Source organism: Ostrea edulis, chromosome 6 (assembly GCF_947568905.1).
Source record: "Ostrea edulis chromosome 6, xbOstEdul1.1, whole genome shotgun sequence".
Lineage (NCBI taxonomy): Eukaryota > Metazoa > Mollusca > Bivalvia > Ostreida > Ostreidae > Ostrea > Ostrea edulis.
Window position 1 is genome coordinate 46,015,856 of NC_079169.1, and position 24,801 is coordinate 46,040,656.

Consider the following 24,801-nt stretch of genomic DNA (forward strand, 5'->3'; position numbering starts at 1 on the left):
TTTTCATCACTTTTTATTGTAAAAATTGTGGATCAGTTGATACAGCTCTTTGATTCTTAATAATGTAAAACTTATACGGTATAAATTTTGATGCACCAGATGCGCATTTCGACAAATAATATCTCTTCAGTGATGCTCAACCGAAATGTTTGAAATCCGAAATAACTATGAAGTTTTACAGCTATTATAGGGGAAAACAGTGTGCCAAAAAGTGGAGTCAAATTCGTCTAAGGATAAGAGCTATGCGTGAAGGAGATAATCCTTGATTTTGAAATGAATTTCTAAATTTTATCACAACAATTAAATATATATCCGTATTTTCAAGCTAGTAACGAAGTACTTAGCTACTGGGCTATAGAGACCCTCGGGGACTAACAGTCCACCAGCAGAGGCCTCGACCCAAGGGTCATAATTTAAAACTTATACGGTACCAATTTTGATGCACCAGATGCGCATTTCGACAAATAATGTCTCTTCAGTGATGCTCAACCGAAATGTTTAAAATCCGAAATAACAATGAAGTTTTAGAGCTATTATAGGGAAAAACAGTGTGCCAAAAAAGTGGAGTCAAATTCGTCTAAGGATAAGAGCTATGCGTGAGGGTATATATAAGTCTGATTATAAAGGATAATTTGATTTTAATAAACCTAGTGCAATTTTACATTTGAGCAAATTCATGGAATATTTTGAGTGATGAATTACAATGTATCCCATTAGTTTGAAAGATGTGGTTTTGTTTTTAAGATCTGCGCACAACCGCGCTGTATATCTTCGGTCACTCATGGACTCGATGAATTGAACAGTAATCAACATTGATAAATGGTAACATTGAAAGAAAATTCAGGTTTTTTTTTTTATTTTGAGAAGGATGAAAAAGAGACAATGAACTATCACATATCTAACATGCTGAAGTAATATCATGTGTTCATAAAATATTTTCAGTTTGGACCAACACTTTTCCAAATGATTTCATTACATTTAAAAGAGGAAAAATATCCAGCCAAGGCTTGTGTTACTTTAGTCACAATATAAGTCAATATTATAATCCAATGGAGGTGTTTCGTTATTATATCATTTGTTCATAGAATATTTTCAATTTGGACCAACACATTTCCAAACCATTTAATTCCATTTAAAACAAGAACATTACCTTGTATATTTCTACTTACAAAATCGTATTTCAATCCAGCTGGTGTTTCCCGGAGGTACCCACTTCCTTTCATGACACCGAATGGTGTACCAATGATAGAGTATTTATCGCAAATGTTTTCATAGCAATACTGGGTCTGGTGATTTTATTTGATATTCATTTTATTTATATTTCTGCAATTTTTTAAAGTCTAGATATCAAGGACCTGGGCCTTTCCTATTGGGAAAAATAACAATATTTGATTGAAATTGGAAAAAGCATTTCATACAAAGAAATGGGAAAATATCAAACCAGTGCATTAAGGTACACCCTGTACATGTATAATAGTGGACTCCTTGTGGCTTTGAACTTACCCCATTTACATAATTAGAGAAATACATTGCGATTACTTGGAGATTTTGAGGCAAAACCTTTACTGTGTGGGCCTCTGAAGGAGATTTATAAACAATAAGGCTACCCTGCTTTGATATGTTTGCATTATTTGGGAATATTTGAGCAAAAATTGGGGGGGAAATACCTGCATTTTAGCATTGGGAATGGACCTTATTTCGCCCTGCAAACTCTAAAAAACGTTGTTCTGACAACTATTCTGTCATAGTGTATGCAAAATGTAACATTACTGTAATTATATTATTGGCTATCAATATATTTTTACCAAAATTTCAAAGTTTGGCTGCCGTTAAATGGCTGAAATATTGCCAAAGCGGCGTAAAACCGCAATCAATAAATCAATCAAAGTTTGGTATTTGACGTTTCCACGGAGCAAGGGGCAAGTACTCCAAATTTGTTAAACTTTTCAAAGTTGATTAATGCGGTTATTTTAGACGAGATATCGATTATTTTGTTATTTTACTTGTGCATATCATCAAAATGGCTATTTCTGTGTTAGCTGAATGTTAGAACAAGTTTTCTTTATAACGGAGTTATATTCATTGGTAGCAAACTTTAGCTGAAATAAATAATTCATCTTAAAGCTGTGTAGAGGTTCAGTGGACAAATGAGCAGCATGTTCGCTGGAATTGAACATCGTACTGTGATCAAGACGAGACTTGGGCGACTATTTTTCTGCATTTGCTTTGATTTACTTTAAATGAAAAGTTTTAACAAGACAAAAAGTAAAGACACACAAAATAAATAGCAATACTAGTAATAAATAGCAATACTAGTAATAATACAGAACACTGTACTATGCGAAAATAGTAAGTATCGAAAATGTACAAAAAAGCTAACAGAAAGTATAATGATTTACATTATTACAGTGTATATGATCGAATGATATCATGCTTTTTGATACAGCAACCTAGAAAAATAAAACATTATGTTCACCTGCCCGTACCTTTGAGGTATATATAATATTTGATTTCTTCATCATCGTGCCAAAAATAAATTTGGGCATTCCAAAATTGATATCATGAATCAATGAATGTTTTCTTCTCTATTCACTTCCGACTATCTTACACTACAGTTTTGAAAAATGATCAATCTCGTTTACTAGTTTACTATAAATAACATCGAACCCAATCTAAATATCGTTAGGTAAGGTCTAGTGATGGTAATGTAATGCATTACATTACTATGCAATTGACCCAAGGCCTGGCAGGTGCATGTATCGGTTCATAGACTGTTTTAAATTATTCAATCAAATAATGAAACAAGTAATCGATGTCATTTTCCGTCAAAGCTAAATCATTAAGTATACAAATGATTATAACTTTCTTCTGGTGTCTGATGTTCAGGTTGTGGTATTGCAGGTTTTTTGGTTGTGGATGTGTTAGTGACGTATACACTAATATAGTCTCAGTGAACTTGAAATAAAAGACACCACAGTGTTCCATATCTGCTTCACATTTTGGATATTTAATTAATCATAAACATTGACAACAAATTAAACTAAGAACTCAATTTTATGACAAACGGTATGACTTCGGCTTGTCTACTGTAACCTTTCTTTATTTATGGAACAATATTCCATTATCACCTGCATACCGTGTTTATGTCTCTCAACTGATTCGATAAGTGGGGACATGGTTTGCGTATGATCAATTTTTAAATTCAGACAAGTTAATGACAAATAAGTTGATGTTACAGGTATGTGAACAGCATTTCGCAAATGTTAAGATCATTATAATGATTCAATTAGCAAATATCCGTCAATGGGTTGAATGTTGTCTGGTGTTTTTCTTAACAATTGTTAGACCATTCTTTACATACAATTTCGAGTAAGTATTACTCCGTTTACCAGATCAAGATATTGGACTCACGGCGGATATGACTGGTCAACAGGGGATGTTAACTCTTCCTATACACTCGATCCCACATCTGTTGTGCACAGGTGTCCGTGTTTGTCCTAGTATTAATTTTGTATAGCATACTTCGATTTTTCAACATCAGAATATAGACTGAATTAAATGATTATGGATGCTGTCCATCAAAAGCTCTTTAAACTACCGCGCATTATTAACAATAATCATATTTCATTCATATGTCAATTCGATATATCTCAGTGAACTCGAAATAAAAGACATCATAGAGTCCTCCACATCTGCTTCATACTTAGATATTTTATTGAAAATTGTAAATAGATAAATCGTCGTCCATACATCAAAATGTCGAGTTGAAGGCCGCAGCAAGAGATTTTTTCTTCTCAAGTAGAAGTTTTTACTTGTTACAAGCTCTTGCGTATCGAATTATTGAGAGTTGAGAGATATAAGCACACTAATGGGATATTGCAACATAAATACTCGTATGGTAAGTTGACGATGGAGAAGCTGAAATGATCCTGTTTGTCATAAAGTTGAGTTGATTTGCCGTTAACATGAAGGTGGTGTCCTTTAGATGTGCAATAATGTTTGAGAATTTTCAATTTTACTCTGACGGCAAAATGGGGGTAATAATGATGATTGTTTTAGAACTCCTCATTCATTTTACACAATAGGCAAGTCATATTTTGGAAGATGATTTGTGGTGTACGGTAGATGTGAAAGAAGGTTTTGGAATTTCATTTTCATTCTGGAGACAGAAAACGACGTATTTTCCTAAAAGAAAACCTTTGGTTCCCAGAATTCCTCTTACAATTTACGCTGTAGCCAAATAATCTTTTGTGAGATGATACGTGATGTCCTTTAGATGTGCATTAAGTTTTCGGGCATTTATTTGTCACGTAGAGGGGTAAATGGGGTGGGGAAATGACGAATAAAAACCTGGTGCTCGTTGCATAGTGTCATGTGCAACAGGAATACTTTTACATTTAACCATTTTAAACTTTTATCAAACAAACAAAAAAATGATGGGTGTTGGGTTGACCCTGAGGCACTTGCCCATCATAATACTTAATGCATCTTGATATGTGCAGCAGGACTATATATATTTGACTTGATGTATATTTTAGCTCATATGGAGACGTCACCATTGCTGGTGAAGGGTTGAAAAAATTAGACCTATTCTGATGGTTACGGCCTTTGATTAGAGAGAGATGTTTATCGTGTCACATCTGCTGTGACACGGGACCTCGGTTTTTACGCCTCAGTTGCTTTTTAATATATATTTTAAAATATCATGGGATAGGGTTTGGGGTGATCCCACGTCACTACTCAATGTGCCTTGATGTATATGCAACAAGAATATATGTGGTAATGGGTGAGGATTTCATCTGTTTTGAAGATATTTGAGCATTCTTAGAATAAGGGAGGGGTGACCTAGGGGCGCTTGCTGAACAGAATAATCAATGCATCTTGATGTCTACATTGCGAATATATATTTCTGGCAGTGTACCTGTAATACATCTACTTTAACAATTTTAACCATCTCATGCCGAAAAATAAGATTGTGTTATAAACATCATAATAGTAAATCTAAAAATATTTCAATAATATATGTTGCTATATAATTTGCAATATCTAGGCATCATTGAACGCCAACTTTTCGTGAAATGATCGGATCCGCGCCGAAACGTTCAGTTAAGGTTATTGCATTCTAGTTTTAAACAAAGAAGCGGACCAGACGCTCTGGAACATGTAACCGGTTTCGATGTTTAAATATATTCAACTATCTCATTTATCAATGCAATTACTACATGTATGATATTGCACCCATTAAAATTCTTGTGCCAATAATATATTATTTTTTTTTACAATGAATACGTTATACTCATAAAACAACATGAAATATATTTTAGCTATATGCTAAAAGAGTTATTGAACTTTTATTAGTGAATTTTAGCTCTCTTTGGGTGAAAACATTCAAGAACATATATGCATCTAACAACTCAAATATCGTGAAAATGTATGAACAGGTTTTTGACGATTGATATTAATTACACAGTGCTATCAATCGATATAACAAGCACGATAATGTGCGACTACGTGAGGGACAGCTACATATACGATAAGTCTGTAGGGGATACAATCTTTAATCAAAGTTGCATCGAGATATTTCGACTAACGTTTTATAAGTAGCAATACTCTCATTCATATGTCGATTCGATATATTCCAGGGAACTCCAAATATAAGACACAGCAGAGTCTATCATATATCTGCTTTGTATTTGGATATTTCATCATACGCTGTAGACATTGGCAAACTAACAACACAACTTTATGACAAACGGGATGACGTCAACCTCTCCATCGTCAACTTCTCATATCTATGAAGCAATACTCTATTATCATCTGCACGTGGTAGTTACATCTTTCAATTGATTCGATTGATTAATTGACGGTTTCTTTTACTTCACTAATATTGAGACGTCACCAGCTGTAGGTAAAGTATCATAAATTTAGACCTTTGGTGATGAGGGTTCTTTAACGTGTCAACGCTTGCCGCGACCTCCGTTTTTAAGGTCATGTCCAAAAGACCCGCGATTCTCACTTCTCACTACCGATGTTAACGTCTTAGGTTTGACGTAACCATGGCATAAGCGGGTTCGAACTCATGACCTCCTGGTTACGAAGCGAACGCTCTGCCACTGAGCTACCGCGACAGATCACTGATTCTATAATTATGCAATAGTATAGACCAATCTTTAAATCGAGACAGGCTACTGACAATTAAGTTGGTATTACAGAAATTTCAACAGTCTCGTTTGAATTTCGAATTTTAAAAATTTTATGGCCGATATAGACCCTATGATCTAATTTATCAATACAACCTGTTATAAGTCGAATGATGTCTGACACATTTCATGCAAATTGTTCATTACATACCGATTTGACTGCGACGCATTCTGTTTACCTTATCAAGGCGCCTGATACAATCTCTGGTGTGTCCAGGGGTCCGTGCTTACCTTACTCTGAATTTGTATTCTTTATTGAATTTATGAGATTGGTGTTAGCTCGTTATTTTGAAAAAGTGAAGATGAAAAGGTGAAGATAAAGGAAACAGGAATTGGAATGTGAAAAACCCTGGTTTGTCGTGAATCTGTTCTTAAATGCACCGTGTAATGGAATTTTGAGATGGGATATTTTTGTCTGAAGAGATTGAGATCACATACATGTACATTCATTGGGACTTTCAATATTTAGGTTATCAACTAAGAACTTTAACGGTGCAAGGTTAAGAACAAGTAGATGAGTCTACTTATCGCATAACGAAGTATGATATATCTGATATATGGGTCATGTTTCAGTCTTAAGTACATAAGCTTTAACGTGTCGACTCCTGATAATTCCCATCTAGTACTAAGGTGTATGCATGAACCTTCACAATGTGCCACAATTTAAAAAAACAACAACACGGATTTCCGTCGTATATTGTTGCATATATTACAAATGCACTGCGTATGGAATCGAAAATTTGTCGTCATGGAGACGTCAACCTCAAACATTTCCAAAAGAATGAATAGATTGGATTTCAAAAACGTCGTAAATTTACACCCTATGACACTAAATATGTCCTATATGAGAAAACATACTTTAGTTTCTTCGCTTTAAAAATATGCACAGTAATCTGGCTTCTAAATTTGTCACTCGAAACTTTTTTAGATGCTAAAAAAGTTATCGTTGGACTTAAGAGATTTGGTGAAATATATTTAGACCATCCTTTTATCACTTCGTAGAAATAAATGTCTACAGTTGCATAAGAGGTGAAAGTACACCAATTACATCCCGAGCAACGAGACGCTGTAGAAGAAATCTTGTGACTGACATAATTTCCGACACCAAGCTGTCTATATTGATATCTAATATGACATGGACGATCCAAGTCGTATATATAGTGTAAAATAAGTTTTAAAAATCACTTCCTGTAATATTGCATCTTAAAACAGCTGCATTTGCGACTGTCAGTGCTGATTTAGCGGTCGCTTAGTGATTTTTACATAGAAACAGCCATGTATTAAAAATGTGGTTTTCCTTGAATACCACATTAAGAAGCTGATCATAAAAATTCACTTTTGTGGAAAAAAAACTGAAATCTCAAAGAATTTTCACATGTTGGAGGAAAATTAGGCGTTCATTCATAGCTTTTCTGCAAAGTTTGTCCTTGTAGTGCAGTTCACATACAATGTACACACAATGACAAACAGGCGAACATAGACATACAATAATGTATCATGACATACAAAAATGTATCATGACCTTCAAAATAATCATCACATGAGCTAATTTGTAATGACTTACGTCAGAGGTAAACCTATGTGACGTTAGTAATAACACATCATGTTTATGTACTCGAAAGGACGTAATGATTAAATTATAAAGGTGTGGTTGCAAATATTTTGTTCTATTCTTGAACGTGGATAAAAATTTTCATTGCATCTTTTCAATATTCAAAATTTATGATGCGGTGACCTACTGTTTCGGTGGAATTTACATGGATATGTAATGGGAAAACATTTCTTTCAGATTGGAATTGAAAATTAAAATTATTAATCTGTCAAAATGGAATGCATGTTTTCCTAACACGGAATTATGATAAATTAGATTGTCCCCGATGCGAGCGCAGCGCCATTTGTTTTCGTAGTTAAGTGGAAAATGTTCATAACGTTAACAGTTGCCAACAGAACTTCTTCAACTACTGATAACCAAGCTGTATACACGGTACTGATTGTGTGTAAACAATACACACATATCCCCTTTATCGCTGTCATTCATGGGTACAAACAATTAAGGAACAACAGCAAAATCTCCAAATAACTATCACTATCACCGCACAATACAAATTCAGTCAAGGGGGTCCTGAGGAAAAGATATGAGACTGAAAGCTGTTAAAGTGGATGACTCAAAATAAGATTTTATTAAGATTGTTCTGGAGTAAAGTTAATGATTTCACTTTCATTAATTTATCATTCATTTTAGCAAGTGTTGGATTTATAAGCAAACGCCTTTCGTATTTGCAAAAGATTAAGTAAAGGCGACCCACCCCTACTCACGTGAAGACCTTTGATAATTTGGTGAATTTGACCTCATTAATTAGTTGATATAGAGCGAATTACACCACGCATTTATCATCATAATTAACAATATGTATGTTCACTTTCATGATCTTATTTTTTCCGAGACAAACTCGTAACACATTGGAATTTAAGTAAAAGCACTGCAACGATTTTCACTAAACAGATGGATTGTAGTAATTGTAAGCCCCCTCCCCTAATAAAATCCAACCTTATCATCGTTTTCATAGACCAGGTGGATTTAAGAATTGGAAAATCAAGATTAACATAACTGCAAGAGAAAATAGTTCAAAGATTTTTAAAATTATGAATCGAATATTGATATTTGATAATAATTAATTTCCCATCACCCTGTTACTATGATGCCATATCGTGTGCATACTTTCGTCATAAAATCTTTCTTATGGTGTTAAATATATGAAACTTTACAAAGTTAGAATTAACGGAATTGCAGTACTGTGTGGCTATATAGAAAGTACCTATCGTTCAAGAACGCAGAGTCTAAAGGCTCGGAAAATAGCCTTTTATAGAAGTCTATTTTTGTAAAAGGAATTAGAAAATGGAGATTTTAATTAAACAGATAGTAACTAGATTCAAAATGGGTGAAACTCCCACTCCAAACAATTAAACTCGCATATATTACAGGTACTTCCTATAAAGTAAATACCTCATATACACGGAGATTTGACTGCATTACTGAAACAGAAAGGTTCAAAGCAAAAGTGTTTTAAGAATCACAGACATTTGACCTGCTACACTATATTAATCTTTTCTTCTACTTTTTGTCGACACAGTAAATAGTTCATTATTCTTTATAATATCTAATTAATTATTCTGTATACATGAATATCGTGATATTTTCAAATTGTCGGGAAAAGTGAAATCAATAAATTGTCCTTGTTTCCATAGTAAATTGTTTTTGTAGATAACTTGTAATACTGAACGGAAAACATGCATCTCACAAAACGGAATCGAAAATAGTTTGTTCAGTGCATTTAGTTTACTTTGTGGCTTTTTACGTGAACGACAAACCCCACTGCCATCAAGGGTAGGGTGTTTACAAATACAAATAGTTTTATGTTGACATACCTCGACCACAACACAAATTGGAGAGGAATTATTGTTTGTTCATCGACTAGATAAGACATGTTTATCAATATCTACTTGTAACATTTTAGAACAATAACCAACCAGGGAGAAATGACGTAAATAAACCGTGTCTTCGCTCACCTCTGAAGGTGCAGATTGTGACAAAATGTTGTCAACAAGTACACTTTCAGTCGTCATAAAGACTGTGTACCTTAAATGTTTAGGTACTAAGCAAAAGATGTCATTGACATCTGTTAAAAATTCTAAAGATTGGATAATGAACAAAATGTAAAGGAAGCCGTATGCTGTCTTCGTAATTCAAATACTTTTTTAGACAGTTACATATACTATTATATATTCTTATTCTTTTCAATTCCAGATATCATTCACCCTAAGTTTAATGACGTAAATCCTAATCAAAATGCTTCTTTACTGTGGGATATCTATCAAATATTATGATAATGACACAGGAAAGCTTTCTGAGAAATAATTTTCTCAAAGGATAGATTTTGCTCACATGGTTAGGGTAGTGGAAAACGCACTTGCTTATAACCGTTGCGGCCCTGGTTCGATCCCCGTGATCGGCAGTGGTTGTATTTAAGAGGGCACTGTGGTCGCTCACTTCCTCCAGGTCCCCCACCCCACCCCCAAATCAATAACCCCTTTGCTCCAATATCTGAGGCGACGATAAACATTAATATACATGTAGTTTAAAAACTTGATTGTTCATCATTGTAAAATGAATAAATTTTTAAAAAAAAAACAACACCTTAATGCAACAGTAATGAGTGAGTTGCTACTGCGTTTTGTACCATAGATATGAATTAATGGTGGAATAGAAGAGAAGGAAGAGTTGAAACAAGAATTTGTCGCAAAATACTTGATGTCAATTATACCGAAAATCTATACAATTCATTGAATGACATTATTATAATTAGAAAATAACAGTAGAGTTACTTACACACTCACTTTTGTCTATGGCAAATTTTGTACTGAAATTGCCTGTTTTAAAAAATTGAAAGAAAATCAGGTCGTCTTAGTTACAAATGTCATAGATCGTGGTAGGATTAATTGAAAGTGCATTTTACTCTTTCATTTGATAGTAAATTTAGTTAGTCTTAATAAACCAATTTGCATATCATGATGAAAGAATCAACAATTGGATTTTGAAAGGTGTTACAGTTATCTTCGTAACAGCACTTCGTCAGTCTTTCGTAAAGAATGCTTTGTTATTTCAGATACATGTCAACTTTATAATAAACAGGGTGAGTTCAGCTTCTCCGTCGTCAACTTCCGATATTTATGTAGCAATACTCCATTACCACATGCATATGGTGTTTATATATCTCAACTGATTCGATACACAATAGCTTGTTCTGCGTATAATCAGTTTTTAAATCGAGGCAGGCTACTGACAAACAAGCTGATGGTACAGGGCTTTCAACCGTCTCGTTTAAAGTCAGCATTTCGCAAATTCTATGGTCGTTATAACAATCTAGTTTGCCAATACAACCTATCATTGGGTCAAATGCTGTCTGACGTGTTTCATACCGATTGTTAGGACGTTGTTGGCACACTACTTTTGACTACGGATAATTCCGTTTACTTGATCAAGATATAGGGCTCACAGCGGGTGTGTCCGGTCAACAGGAGATGCTTACTCCTCCTAGGCACCTGATCCCACCTCTGGTACGTCCAGGAGTTCGTGTTTGCCCAACTCTCCATTTTTGCATTGCTGATAGGAGTTATGAGATTGATTACTGTTCGTTATCTTCACCTTCCATGTACATGTATTATTGCTATCAATAGACATATTTATACAATTCTTATTGCATATTCTAGACAAGGCTTTATTTCATAGATAATCAATATTCTTGATTAAACTTATTCTCACATAAGATAATAGCACAGCTACTCTGGAGAGCTATTTGGTGTTTAAACTTCAAAATTATTCACCACCAAAGTCTAAACTCCTTCCTTTGTAGTGCAATGGTATATTCTTTAAATCTTCAATATATGTTTTAAATATGTTAGTAGCAATATTTTGTGAATGTATCGATGATAATTTAAAAGGCAAATATGGTGCTATGGTCGCCATAGTAACCATCATCCTTGTCATCCTTCCTTGAAACAGATATCTGGACCCAGTTGCATTTTAATGAACGTCTAGGTATTACAAATGTAAGAGTTCTTGACAAGTTAACAGTCAAAGTTATGTTATAAGTGAGAATGAATACATATCTAGTTTCCCCATAAGAAAGATCTAAGATTTGGTTATATGATATACATGTTTATTATATACTCATCAATGTATCGTTCGTTGATACTGTGGATTTCACAGCGTGTGATCCGGTTTTCCGGATCACCACACTGTGGTTTTCTGATTCCGTATCAGTATCCTCTGAAACTGATGCCGTCACAATGACGTCACAATGCATCAACGCAACGTTATTTGTGGAAAATATTGACCGTGTCACAAAACAAAACTACGTACACAAAACATAATTTCATGGTATGTCTGTTTTTGATAATTTGGATTACATTTATCATCTTATAAATGTGGATTTAAAATGCAGAAGGGGGTATATAATAAATTTATCATTACTACAGTAACTTGATCCGAAGAGTTGGATCACGTCTCGTTGACAGGCGCGGATCATCAGATCAAACTCGACGCTTCGCGTCTCGTGTGATCTGATGATCCACGCCTGTCAACTCGACGTGATCCGACTCTTCGGATCAAGTTACTGTAGTAATAATATATATATATATAGATCATATCAATATATACTTTGATGTCAAATTAATTACATGTACAATTAGAATCACAGCCCTGTTGTTTGGGAAAGTATTGCATTGATTTACTTTTAAACTATTCTCCTCTAAATGTAATAAACATCCAGTATTTGCTATCCTGTTTGTCGTTTTGCTGGACTTTGACAATACACAAGTAAATCACATTTTGAGGTGTAGTTGCATGAATCTATGTACGGAAAGACAATGCGAAAGTGCAAATATCTTCAATACCAAATAACAAATGAGTTTAAATCGATTCTAACTGCATGATAACATAATGTAACTAGTCCTTGACGGTACATCTAAAGTGTACTAAGTAACATGTACTAAACCAAACTGTATCTAATGCACGATATGACATGTAACATATATTGCAATGACAAATAATCTATTACATAATATTTTGACATCTTTACGTAAAGATACCTTTCTTTAAAAAAACCAAAAACAAGTCTTTACTCTTATTATAGTTCGCTAGAAAATGGACTTCAGAATGCATTATTTTCTTTCTGAAAGTGTTCGATTGCAAGCACAACACTATATTCAAATGTGACCCAGACATAAATATGTCCGAGTTAATTCGTTCGTCATAACCTCGGTTACCCCCAGTTCGAATATTTCTATCACACGAGATAAGAGAGAGTAACCTCTGATAAAATGATTTCCATTCCAATATAAATACCGTCTCTCTAGATACGGTACCGGTAAATTAATTGTGTCTTCTGAATGCGCATGTGCCTTGAAGACTTATAAAAGGGTAAAGTTCTTGAGACTTAGTGCCACATCGTCATCATGCTGTCCACTACTAACCTCGCTCTTGTCTTCGTTGCCGTCGTGGGTGTTTATGCTGTACCCGGGGTAGGTCTACTTTTAGTGGCAATATGACTGTAACTTTGCATTAATGTATAAAGGCAGCATTTTTGTTTAATCGTATTCATCTTAATACTGTTTCTCGTATCCGCATTTTACATTGCTTTGAATGGTATACATTCGAGATCATTTGGGATTCATCTATTGTAGAACTTTTGGACGGTTTCACCAAAATGATCAAATGCTCACTGTTGCACCTTACTATCGTTTAATGTTACTTGTAAACTTTAGCTATTTAAAAGTCAAAGATCTTTCAAGATTTTTTGACGTTACTTGTTAAACATCGTGGAACTCAAAGATACCAGTCTCCGTCGTCCTATCGGACATTAGTTCTTGTCCCACCCTAAAAATTTTAAATTCTAAAAGACAGGTGTTTGGTATTTTGCTTGTATATTCCATGTGTCGGGGTACTTTGATATATACATTTAATAATGTTTATTGAATCTAACGCTTAATATAGCATATATAATTACCATTTTTACATAGTTTACTATATTCATTCACGCATTTTGCCCTTCAAAGTTGTATACTTTCGACGTAGCCGAATTGTGACCCATATATTTCTGCTGAATGCAAGGTTTCTTAATATAGACAGAAAGGTTAAGTTTAGAACAACGCACACCGTTTTGGTGGGTACGTAGTAACGAACCGAGTACGTAATAGTCAAGCCACTACCTGGTTGTTAATGTAAAGATCAAACGCGCTTAGTTAGATACACAAAAATTGGACAAATTGACATGCCATTTAAAGCTCTAATATTTCGATCGCTTTACGTCTTGAAAGATAGAATCTAGGTCACGTAAAGGCAGCGTGTTCTGACTGACCTAGACGCTTAGTCACTCTGCCTTATCACTTTAAGACTTTTTTGACCTAGAAAGGATTACAATCGTACTTGTTGTAGGAAATGTTGATGAAATTATATTTGAAATAATCAAGGAAAAAAACTTTAGCAAAATAGTAGATTTTACGCTGACGTCTATATCGGGTGATATTCTAAAAACTAAAAACTTTTCTGCACATTTTGATAGATCCGTACTGAATATATAGGTACCTTGAGAGAGCAATTTTATCACAAATCTAATTCTTAAATGGATATTTTAAGAACGCAATCAAAGTAAGACTATTTGCTAAATGTATTTTAAAATAAGTCAAATGCAAAAGAATTTTAAAAGATGAATTTGTAATTAAGAAACTACATGTACATTATTGCCATCTACATGTAGCTTTAATTTCTCTTCAAATCAGCAAAAAAGAAACATCATAACAGACAGTAGCAGGCTATGGTCAAACAAAATAATTCCTGTGGGATTCGACTCTAGTGTTGGTAAGTATATCGTTAGAATGACAATCTCGACGATGTAAAGCTGTGGCTTGGCATCTTTGCAAATAAATCTGACTTCGGTTAGTATCTCCTATTTCATAAAGTACAAATAAATATAATAATCTGCTTTTGGACGTAATAAAGAATACAAGGAATAAGTTTTTCAGATGTATTTTGTCCGAATATCTTACTTCAGTTAGGTGTCTCCTATTTCATAAAGTACAATGACTATAATAATATGATTCTATACATAATAGGGAATACAGGGAATAGGTTTCTCAAATGTATTTCGTTAGAATATGGCGAATTATCTCTTTATAACATATTTTAGATGGCTCAATGAAAGAGAAAGTTTTAGCCGCCATGCAGGAGATTGCTTTTTCAACACACGCCCAAGGACAGAGTTGTATCCAATTCGTACCTAGAACAAACGAAAAAGACTACGTAGTGTTTACCTCGGTAGTATAGTAAGCACCCACATTTTCTCTGAAAAACTTTGTTATGTAATCAAATCTATACTGTTATCATTCATTGACTATATACGTTGCTGAAGTTAAAGTACTGACTGGTATGGTAGTTTACAATTACTAGTTATTGCCAAAAGAATCATAATGTCTCTTTAAGGATTTCGTCATTTGTTATAACCCACCCATAGAATGCACTGCATATGTATATTCAATAAGAATGTGTTATACATTAACACGTGTTTGTGTAAAAATAGGTGTATGTACATGCTTGTTGATATATAAGCCAAATATTTTATGATTTTAGTGGATCAGGAGACAGTTTGCCTGGCCGTCTGGGCGGGGTTCAATATGTGCATTTGTACCGTGATGCAGCTAAAGCTGATATCATGCAGCTCATCATGTACCTGTTAGGATTCTTCAATGAATTCCGCCGACCTGATAGAGACAGCCAGGTTGTTGTTCATTATGACAACATTGCCCCAGGTGAGAAATTTCTTATTAAAATAAATTCTTGTCAGGAAATAATGAAAGAAGCAAAGGTGTTTTTTGCAACTATCCTTTTACAATAAAATGCATCTGTTCAAGCCGAAATTTACAAACTTATATTGACGATTTTGTATATTTTCAGAATACCAAGGATTTTTCGAAATTACCAATGATACCACATTCTTCAACTATCCATTCGACTTCGAATCTATCACTTTCTTTTTCCCATACGCCTGGGCCATTGATCCTTCCAGACCAACAATTACCCCTAAATATGACGCTGTCACTATCCCATACAAACTATCTCTCAGCAAATACGATATCCTTAACATCCAGAGGGAATACAAATGTGGAATTGGTATGCATGTCTTGTCAAATAAAGAAATGAGCAAATAATTTGAAACTCCAACGTAATTATGAAAAATTTTCGTCAGGAAGTAAACTTTTTCTTTATTTCAGATAACGGAAACCAGATTGACCTCTTGGATGGTATGTCGTCTATATTCCATCTTCATCCATTTTCTAATTGATGTTTGGTGTCAATTTACGTCAAATGAACAATTATCATCAACAATAATTTCGTTCACAATGATATATATATATATATATATATATATATATATATATATATATATATATATATAATTTCTGTTTTCGAATTTTTTAACTGATTATGAATTCTATTTTCGTTTCAGGAACTGTCTCTTATTGTAACTTTGAGTTTGATCTTTGCGAGTGGACTCAGTTGACCGATGACGATTTCGACTTCCAAAGAAGGAAGGGACCCTCTCCTCGTAGTAATGTGACAGGACCAATGGCCGATTACAGCAGTGGCAATGGTAAGAATTGACCAAAACAAAAGAGCTAGCTCTATTAAGGGATACATTGATTAATGATAATGTAATGGATTAGACATTTTAAGAATCTAAAGATGATTGTTTTTATAGGTTTCTATGTATATGCTGATGCACAGGGCGAACATAACGAAGAAGCACGAGTTATTTCTCCTACTTTGAAAGCTGGCGAATACTGTCTCCGATTTTACTACTTCCTTTATGGCCAAGATATCCACAAATTCAGGGTTAACACGAGAGTTGGTGCAGTGGATACCGTCCTTGATTCCTTGGAAGGCAACCAGGGAGGCAGTTGGCACACGTACACACAAGCAATTAGCATGAACGTTGATTTCCAGGTTTGTTTGAGTCGCAGAATTTTTAAAAAGTAACAGTCCGCAATACGGAAAATAAAGATAATCCAGCAACTAAAGATACTCCAGAACGAATAAAAAACACAAGCAAAATACATCTCTCGGTTTATAAAATGAATATTTATTCTCCTCATGAGTGATGCAATTTCTTGAAAATACATGATTATGATTTCTTTTATTTAAGATCTTCTTGGAGGCCATCATTGGAGGTACAGACAACGGCGACATGGCTTTTGATGACGTTTACATCTTCCGTGGGCGTTGTATAGCTTAAACTTTATTACACTCAATAGTGTTTTGGGATTTCTAAATATTTGAAATTACATAGACTTCCTTAAAATGATCAAAGTATCTACTTTTCACTAACTATCATAGAATGCTTGAATCTTTGTGTTAAGGTTTATCTGCACTACTGTGATAGTATAGGGTTGTAATACGTCATTATATCGTGTACATTTTCATCAAATACTATTTTGTACATACCTTTGTTTTAATAAATGAAAGTGAAATAGAAGTGATGTTTGTTTTTTTTCATTTGCCTTTTGACTGTGGATTAAGATGGATACTATATATATATATATATATATATATATATATATATATACTGTAGGAATGGAACACGAAAATGTCCATAATTAGTGCTCAGTCATCCAGTGAATTATTTCGTTAGATAACACTCTGGTTCATTGCAGATATAATCTGAGGTTATGTTAAAAAGATGATGTAATCTTCATTAACAATATCTGCGTCTGGTTTAGCGATTGGCCTTCAACCGGTGTATTTTATCATACCGGCTGAAGACCCGGGACAATCTCTAAAGCTTACAAAAAGCGTTAAATGATTTACGGAAATTAAAATTCGGATGAAATAAACAGGGAATCTACACTATTCGGAGACATTATAGCCGGACCCCCCACCCCAGAAAAACAATATAAAAGCAACAAAACAATCAGAAGGAGGGTGGTGGTAGTATTCATACTTCAGGTGCCTGTGGTATAACTCGCATACCATCAATGAACTTTATCATCATTGTTATTATTGTTTAGGCATGGTACGTTTTCCAAAGTCATGGGGTGGGGGTTACTTCCATCTTCAACTCGCAATTACTTGGTCCTATACTGCTATAAGATGGGGTCGGGTTCGGGATGTCAAAATGTAAAGACGTGTAAAAATGCTTGTGGAGAAAAACCATGTAAATTGTAAATTTGTACGTATACCCACGAAGCGAGGGACCAAATCGAGTGGCGAGGGAAAAGTTTAACAACACACTTAGTTTATGTTTCACACGAGAAATTAAAAGTCTTAAAGGACACAACGCATGTTTCTAAACTTTTTCATTTTTTCAGCAAAATTAACTCTTTTTATGCCTAAAACTACTTTAAATGTGTTTTAAATGAAATATTTTGCGTAGTTTTCGAGTTTGAAAGCGATGAAATTCAAATCAAGCGATATGCATATTTTCTTTCGCTAGTTTACGCGCCATTTTGTGTGACGTCATAAACAGATTAGATTTAATCGACAAAAAACCAATTGTCACGTTAACGGCTTGTAAATAATAATGCATTAAGATGTTTTGTGCCGTGCTCGGGTGTACTAGTTGTCGGTAGAAAGGATTTAGACTGAGTATTTTTCAATTTTTCGAAGGAAGGTACGAGAAAAAAGACGTGGATAATTTTTTTGTTGGAGCAAGAACTTTACCTTAAAAAACACACCCAGTCACCTTTTCAAACATCGCTTGGACAGAGACCCTGATAAACTGCGAGAAAATGGATATATCGAAGCTATAAGCACTGGTAGGCCTATAGCATACATTCTGTTTTGCTCTTCAAATTCAATACACACTCGAATCAACTGACCTTCACCTTGTAACAACATATATCGACGATACAATGTAACTTCTACCAACTGGTAGATTTACAACAACAAAAAATAAAGATACAAAATAATTGAACTTTAAATTATACAAATAATAGAATATTGTATTTCCTAACTTTAAATTGAATTATAAAATTATTTCTTTATTGAACTCGTAGCATCTTGAGTGCGTCAGTAGGCTATAACGCCGTGCTCCCACTTCGTACTTCCTAAAGACGTGCAGATCACAATTCAAAAATAGTAATAAGATTGCTTTATCAAAATAAAATAATGTGATTACCACTTTAAATTTGAATATTTTTATTGATTTGTGTGTGTGTTGTCTTTTTCTTTCTTTCCGAAATGCACGCGTGACAATAGCTTGGCATAGGGCCTAGTTGTCAACAATTTAACGTATCATAATTTGTCTAATCCAAAAATAAATAATGATTGCACTGTTTATTTTAGAAAAACAGCGCCAATTACAGATGTATAAAGGAATAACATCCCCAAACAGTTTGTAGACAGCGACCCATATAAACATTATTTACTCACAATTTTGCCGATTTCATACACGCTTTACTCGCTATATTTGGGTATTTACATAGATCGGTAAAGTTGGCTACTAGTAACTGGCTACTTAAAAAGAGAAAAGTTGGCTACTAGTAGCCAGCTACTTGAACCAGGAAAAGTTAGTTACTAGTAGCCAGCTACTAAAAGTAAGAAAAGTTAGCTACTCGTAGCCAGCTACTACAAAATATAAAAGTTATAATTACTGATAGCTCGCTACCAGATAAAGGTTAATGAGTTTGAAAATTATTATCTATCAGATTTATTTCTAAAGAGGACGAGGAGTCGTATGAAATTTCATGCTCAATTATCCCCAATTACATAGCGTTGCAATGCAAAATACGAATAAACTTTTTCAACTGAGTGTTTACTTTAAAAGTGAAAAGGATTTAATTCAGACCTTCAATCATTTGATATACCATCCATTTTGAGATATCTACTACTTTTACAATTTGATTCGAGTTACCCTGAAATTTCAACATAAGTGTGAATACCGTAAGAAATTTTATGTTTGACTTTATGTTTGTATTAGATATCTGATGAATTTACGACTATACATATGGCAAGAAGTGATAGATGGTGTTCTGGTACGCCATGAATTTTCAGATATCGCTCTTTAGGAAATCCGTTACTTATACATTTTGATTATCGGTACAATCAAATTTCAAGATCCGTGTGAATACCTTAAGGAACTCCGTGTTCATACCATATATTTAACTAACTTACAACGATACGTATGGCGAGTAGTGATATTGGGTATCGTAATATGTCATCAATTTTCAGATATCACGCTTAAGGAAGTCAACTACATATACCTTTTGATAGCAGGTAAACTGAAATTTCAAGATTTTCATAAATATCTTAAGGAACTCTGACTAATTTATAACTACCCACGTGAAGAGGTGTGATATTAGGTATCTTGATATGCCAACAATTTTCGGATATCATACTTAACGAAGTCAGCTACTTATACCTTTTGATTCCAGCTAACCTGAAATTTCAAGTTTTTCATAAATATCTTAAAGAACTCTGTGTTTGTATTAGATATCTGACAAATTTACAATTATCCATGTGAAGTGGAATGGTATTAGGTATCTTGACATGCCATCAATTTTAAGATATCACCCTTAAGGAAGTCAGCTACTTATACCTTTTGATTGCAGGTACCATGAAATTTGAAGTTTTCTACCAATATTTTAAGGAACTCTGAGTTTGTATTAGATATCTGACTACTTTACAATTATCAAAGTGAAGAAGAGTGATATTTGGTATCTTGACATGCCATAAATTTCCAGATATCACCCTTAAGGAAGTCAGCTACTTATACCTTTTGATTCCTGGTAACCTGAAATTTCAAGTTTTTCATAAATATCTTAAAGAACTCCTTGTTTGTATTAGATATCTGACAAATTTACAACTATCCATGTGAAGTGGAATGGTATTAGGTATCTTGATATGCCATCAATTTTCAGATATCACCCTTAAGGAAGTCAGCTACTTATACCTTTTGATTCCTGGTAACCTGAAATTTCAAGTTTTTCATAAATATCTTAAAGAACTCCTTGTTTGTATTAGATATCTGACAAATTTACAACTATCCATGTGAAGTGGAGTGGTACTAGGTATCTTGATATGCCATCAATTTTAAAATATCACCCTTAAGGAAGTCAGCTACTTATACCTTTTGATTGCAGGTACCATGAAATTTGAAGTTTTCTACCAATATTTAAGGAACTCTGAGTTTGTATTAGATATCTGACTACTTTACAATTATCAAAGTGAAGAAGAGTGATATTTGGTATCTTGACATGCCATAAATTTCCAGATATCACCCTTAAGGAAGTCAGCTACTTATACCTTTTGATTCCTGGTAACCTGAAATTTCAAGTTTTTCATAAATATCTTAAAGAACTCCTTGTTTATATTAGATATCTGACAAATTTACAACTATCCATGTGAAGTGGAATGGTATTAGGTATCTTGATATGCCATAAATTTTCAGATATCACCCTTAAGGAAGTCAGCTACTTATACCTTTTGATTCCAGCTAACCTGAAATTTCAAGTTTTTCATAAATATCTTAAAGAACGCCTTGTTTGTATTAGATATCTGACTAGTTAACAACTATCCATGTGAAGTGGAGTGGTACTAGGTATTTTGACATGCCATCAATTTTCAGATATCACCCTTAAGGAAGTCAACTACTTATACCTTTTGGTTGCAGGTAACCTGAAATTTCAAGTTTTTCATAAATATCTCCAGGAACTCTGTGTTTGTACTAAAAATCTGACTAATTTACAATTATCCACGTGAAGAAGACTGATATTAGGTGTCTTGATATACCATTAATTTTCAGATATCGTGTTTAAGGAAGTTAGCTACTTATACCTTTTGATTCCAGGTAAACTGAAATTTCAAGTTTTATCAAATATTTTAATGAACTGCATGTTTGTTTTAAATATCTGATTAATTTACCAATGCACATATGACGAAATCTGATATTAGGTATCTTGATATGCCATCAATTTTCAGATATCACGCTTAAGGAAGTCAGCTACTTATACCTTTTGATTCCTCGACACATGAAATTTCAACTTTTTTGATAAATATCTTAAGTACCTCTGCTTTTCTATTAGATATCGGACTAACTTACAACTATCCACATGAAGAGGAGTGATATTAGGTATCTTAATATACAATTAATTTTCAGATATCACCCTTAAGGAAGTCAGCTACTTGTACATTTTGATTGCAGGTAAACTGAAATTTCAACTGTTTAGTATATATTTTGAGGATTTCCGTTTTTGTTTTAGATATCTGATGAAATTACTAATGCACATATGACAAGGAGTTATATTAGGTATCTTGATATGCCTTCAATTTTCAGATATCACGCTTAAGGAAGTCAGCTACTTGTACATTTTGATTACATGTAACCTGAAATTTCAAGTTTTCAGAAAACATTTTAAGGAGCTCCCTGTTTGTTTTAGATATCTGATTAATTTACCAATGCACACATGACAAGATGTGATATTAGGTATTTTGATATGCCATCAATTTTCAGATATCACGTTTAAGGAAGTCAGCTACTTATGCCATTTGATTCTAGGTAGCCTGAAAAAGTTTTCCGTACATATCTTAAGTAACTCTGCGTTTGTATTAGCTATATCATTAATTTACCATCTCACACATGACAAGGAGTGATATTAAGTGTCTTATTATGCCATCAATTTTCAGATATCACGCTTAAGGAAGTTAGCTAGCTACTTAGAACTTTTGATTCCTGGTTACCTGAAATTTCAAATGTTTTGTAGATATCTTTTAAGGAACTGTGTGTTTATATTAGATATCAGACTAATTATATACTATCAACCTGAAGAGAAGTGATATTAGGTATCTTGATATGCCATCGATTTTCAGATAGATATGTTAGATATCTGACGAATTTATCTTTGCCGATATTACAGGGCTTTATATGAAGTGTCTTGATATGCAATCAATTTTGATATATCGCGTTCGACGAAGTCAGCTACTTATACCTTTTGATTCCAGACATCCTGAAATTTTAAGTGTTTTGTATATAGCTTAGGGAACTCTGTGTTTCTGTTAGATCTCTGACTAGTAAACTACTATTCACGTGAAGAGGTATGATAATCGGTATAAAGATACCTAATATCACTCCACTTCACGTGGATGGTTGTAAGTTAGTCAGATATCTAATACAAATGCAGAGTTCCTCAAGATATTTACGGAAAACTTCAAATTTCAGGTTACTTAGAATCAAAAAGTATAAGTAGCTGACTTCCTTAAGGGTGATATTTGAAAATTAATTGTCTATCAAGATACCTAATATCACTCCTCTTTATGTGGATAGTTGTAAGTTAGACAGATATCTAATACAAACACAGACTTCTTAGAATATTTGCTAAAAGCTTTAAATTTTAAGCTTCTTGGAATCAAAAGATATAAGTAACTGACTTCTTTAAGCATGATATCTGAAAATTGATGGCATATTAAGATCCCTAATATCACTCCTCTTCACGTGGATAGTTGGAACTTAGTCAGATATCGAATATAAACGCATAGTTACTTAAGATATATACGGAAAACTTGAAATTTTAGGTTAAATGCAATCAAAAGGTATAAGTAGCTGACTTCCTTAAACGTAATATCTCAGAATTGATGCATATCAAGATACCTAATATAACTCCTTGTCATATGTTTACTGGTAAATTAATACGATATCTAATACAAACACAGACTTCTTAGAATATTTGCTAAAAGCTTTAAATTTTAAGTTTCTTGGAATCAAAATATATAAGTAACTTACTTCTTTAAGCGTGATATCTGAAAATTGGTGACATATTAAGAGACTTAATCTCACTCCTTGTCGTATGTAAGATGGTAAATTAATAATATTTATAATACAAAGACAGAGTTCCTTTAGATATTTGCGAAAAGCCTGAAATTTTAGGCTACATGGAATCAAAAGCTATAAGTAGCTGACTTCCTTACTCGTGATATCTGAAAATTGATGGAATATTAAGATATTTAATATCACTCCTTGTCATATGTGAGATGGTAAATGAATGATATATTTATTACAAACGCAGAGTTTCTTAAGATATGTACGGGAAACTTGAAATTTTAGATTACTGGAAATAAAAAGGTATAAGTAGCTGACTTCCTTAAGGGTGATATCTGAAAATTGATGGCATATCAAGATACCTAGTACCACTCCACTTCACATGGATAGTTGTAAATTTGTCAGATATCTAATACAAACAAGGCGTTCTTTAAGATATTTATGAAAAACTTGAAATTTCAGGTTACCAGGAATCAAAAGGTATAAGTAGCTGACTTCCTTAAGCGTGATATCTGGAAATTTATGGTAAGTCATGATACCTAATATCAGTCTTCTTTACTTTGATAATTGTAAATTAGTCAGATATCTAATACAAACGCAGAGTTCCTTAAAATATTGGTAGAAAACTTCAAATTTCGTGTTACCTGCAATCAAAAGGTATAAGTAGCTGACTTCCTTAAGGGTGATATCTGAAAATTTATGGCATTTTTAAGATACCTAATACCATTCCACTTCACATGGATAGTTGTAAATTTGTCAGATATCTAATACAAACAAGTTCTTTAATATATTTATGAAAAACTTGAAATTTCAGGTTACCAGGAATCAAAAGGTATAAGTAGCTGACTTCCTTAAGTGTGATATCTGGAAATTTATGGCATGTCAAGATACCAAATATCACTCTTCTTCACTTTGATAATTGTAAATTTTTCAGATATCTAATACAAACTCAGAGTTCCTTAAAATATTGGTAGAAAACTTCAAATTTCATGGTACCTGCAATCAAAAGGTATAAGTAGCTGACTTCCTTAAGGGTGATATCTGAAAATTTATGGCATATCAAGATACCTAATACCATTCCACTTCACATGGATAGTTGTAAATTAGTCAGATATCTAATACAAACACAGAGTTCTTTAAGATATTTATGAAAAACTTGAAATTTCAGGTTAGCTGGAATCAAAAGGTATAAGTAGCTGACTTCGTTAAGTATGATATCCGAAAATTGTTGGCATATC

The 24,801-nt window shown here is 33.6% G+C and overlaps 1 protein-coding gene across 1 annotated transcript; it reads left to right on the forward strand.

Annotated features, from left to right (window-relative positions):
* Window positions 1-12,928: 12,928 nt before the first annotated feature.
* LOC125646840 (meprin A subunit alpha-like) lies at window positions 12,929-17,287 on the forward strand. Its single transcript, XM_048873397.2, has 9 exons — window positions 12,929-13,280; window positions 14,538-14,616; window positions 14,945-15,080; window positions 15,385-15,563; window positions 15,709-15,924; window positions 16,026-16,055; window positions 16,262-16,405; window positions 16,514-16,758; window positions 16,958-17,287. Exons 1-9 carry the CDS (start codon window positions 13,215-13,217, stop codon window positions 17,045-17,047), a joined length of 1,185 nt encoding a protein of 394 aa, XP_048729354.2. The 5' UTR covers window positions 12,929-13,214; the 3' UTR covers window positions 17,048-17,287.
* The last annotated feature ends 7,514 nt before the right edge of the window (window positions 17,288-24,801 follow it).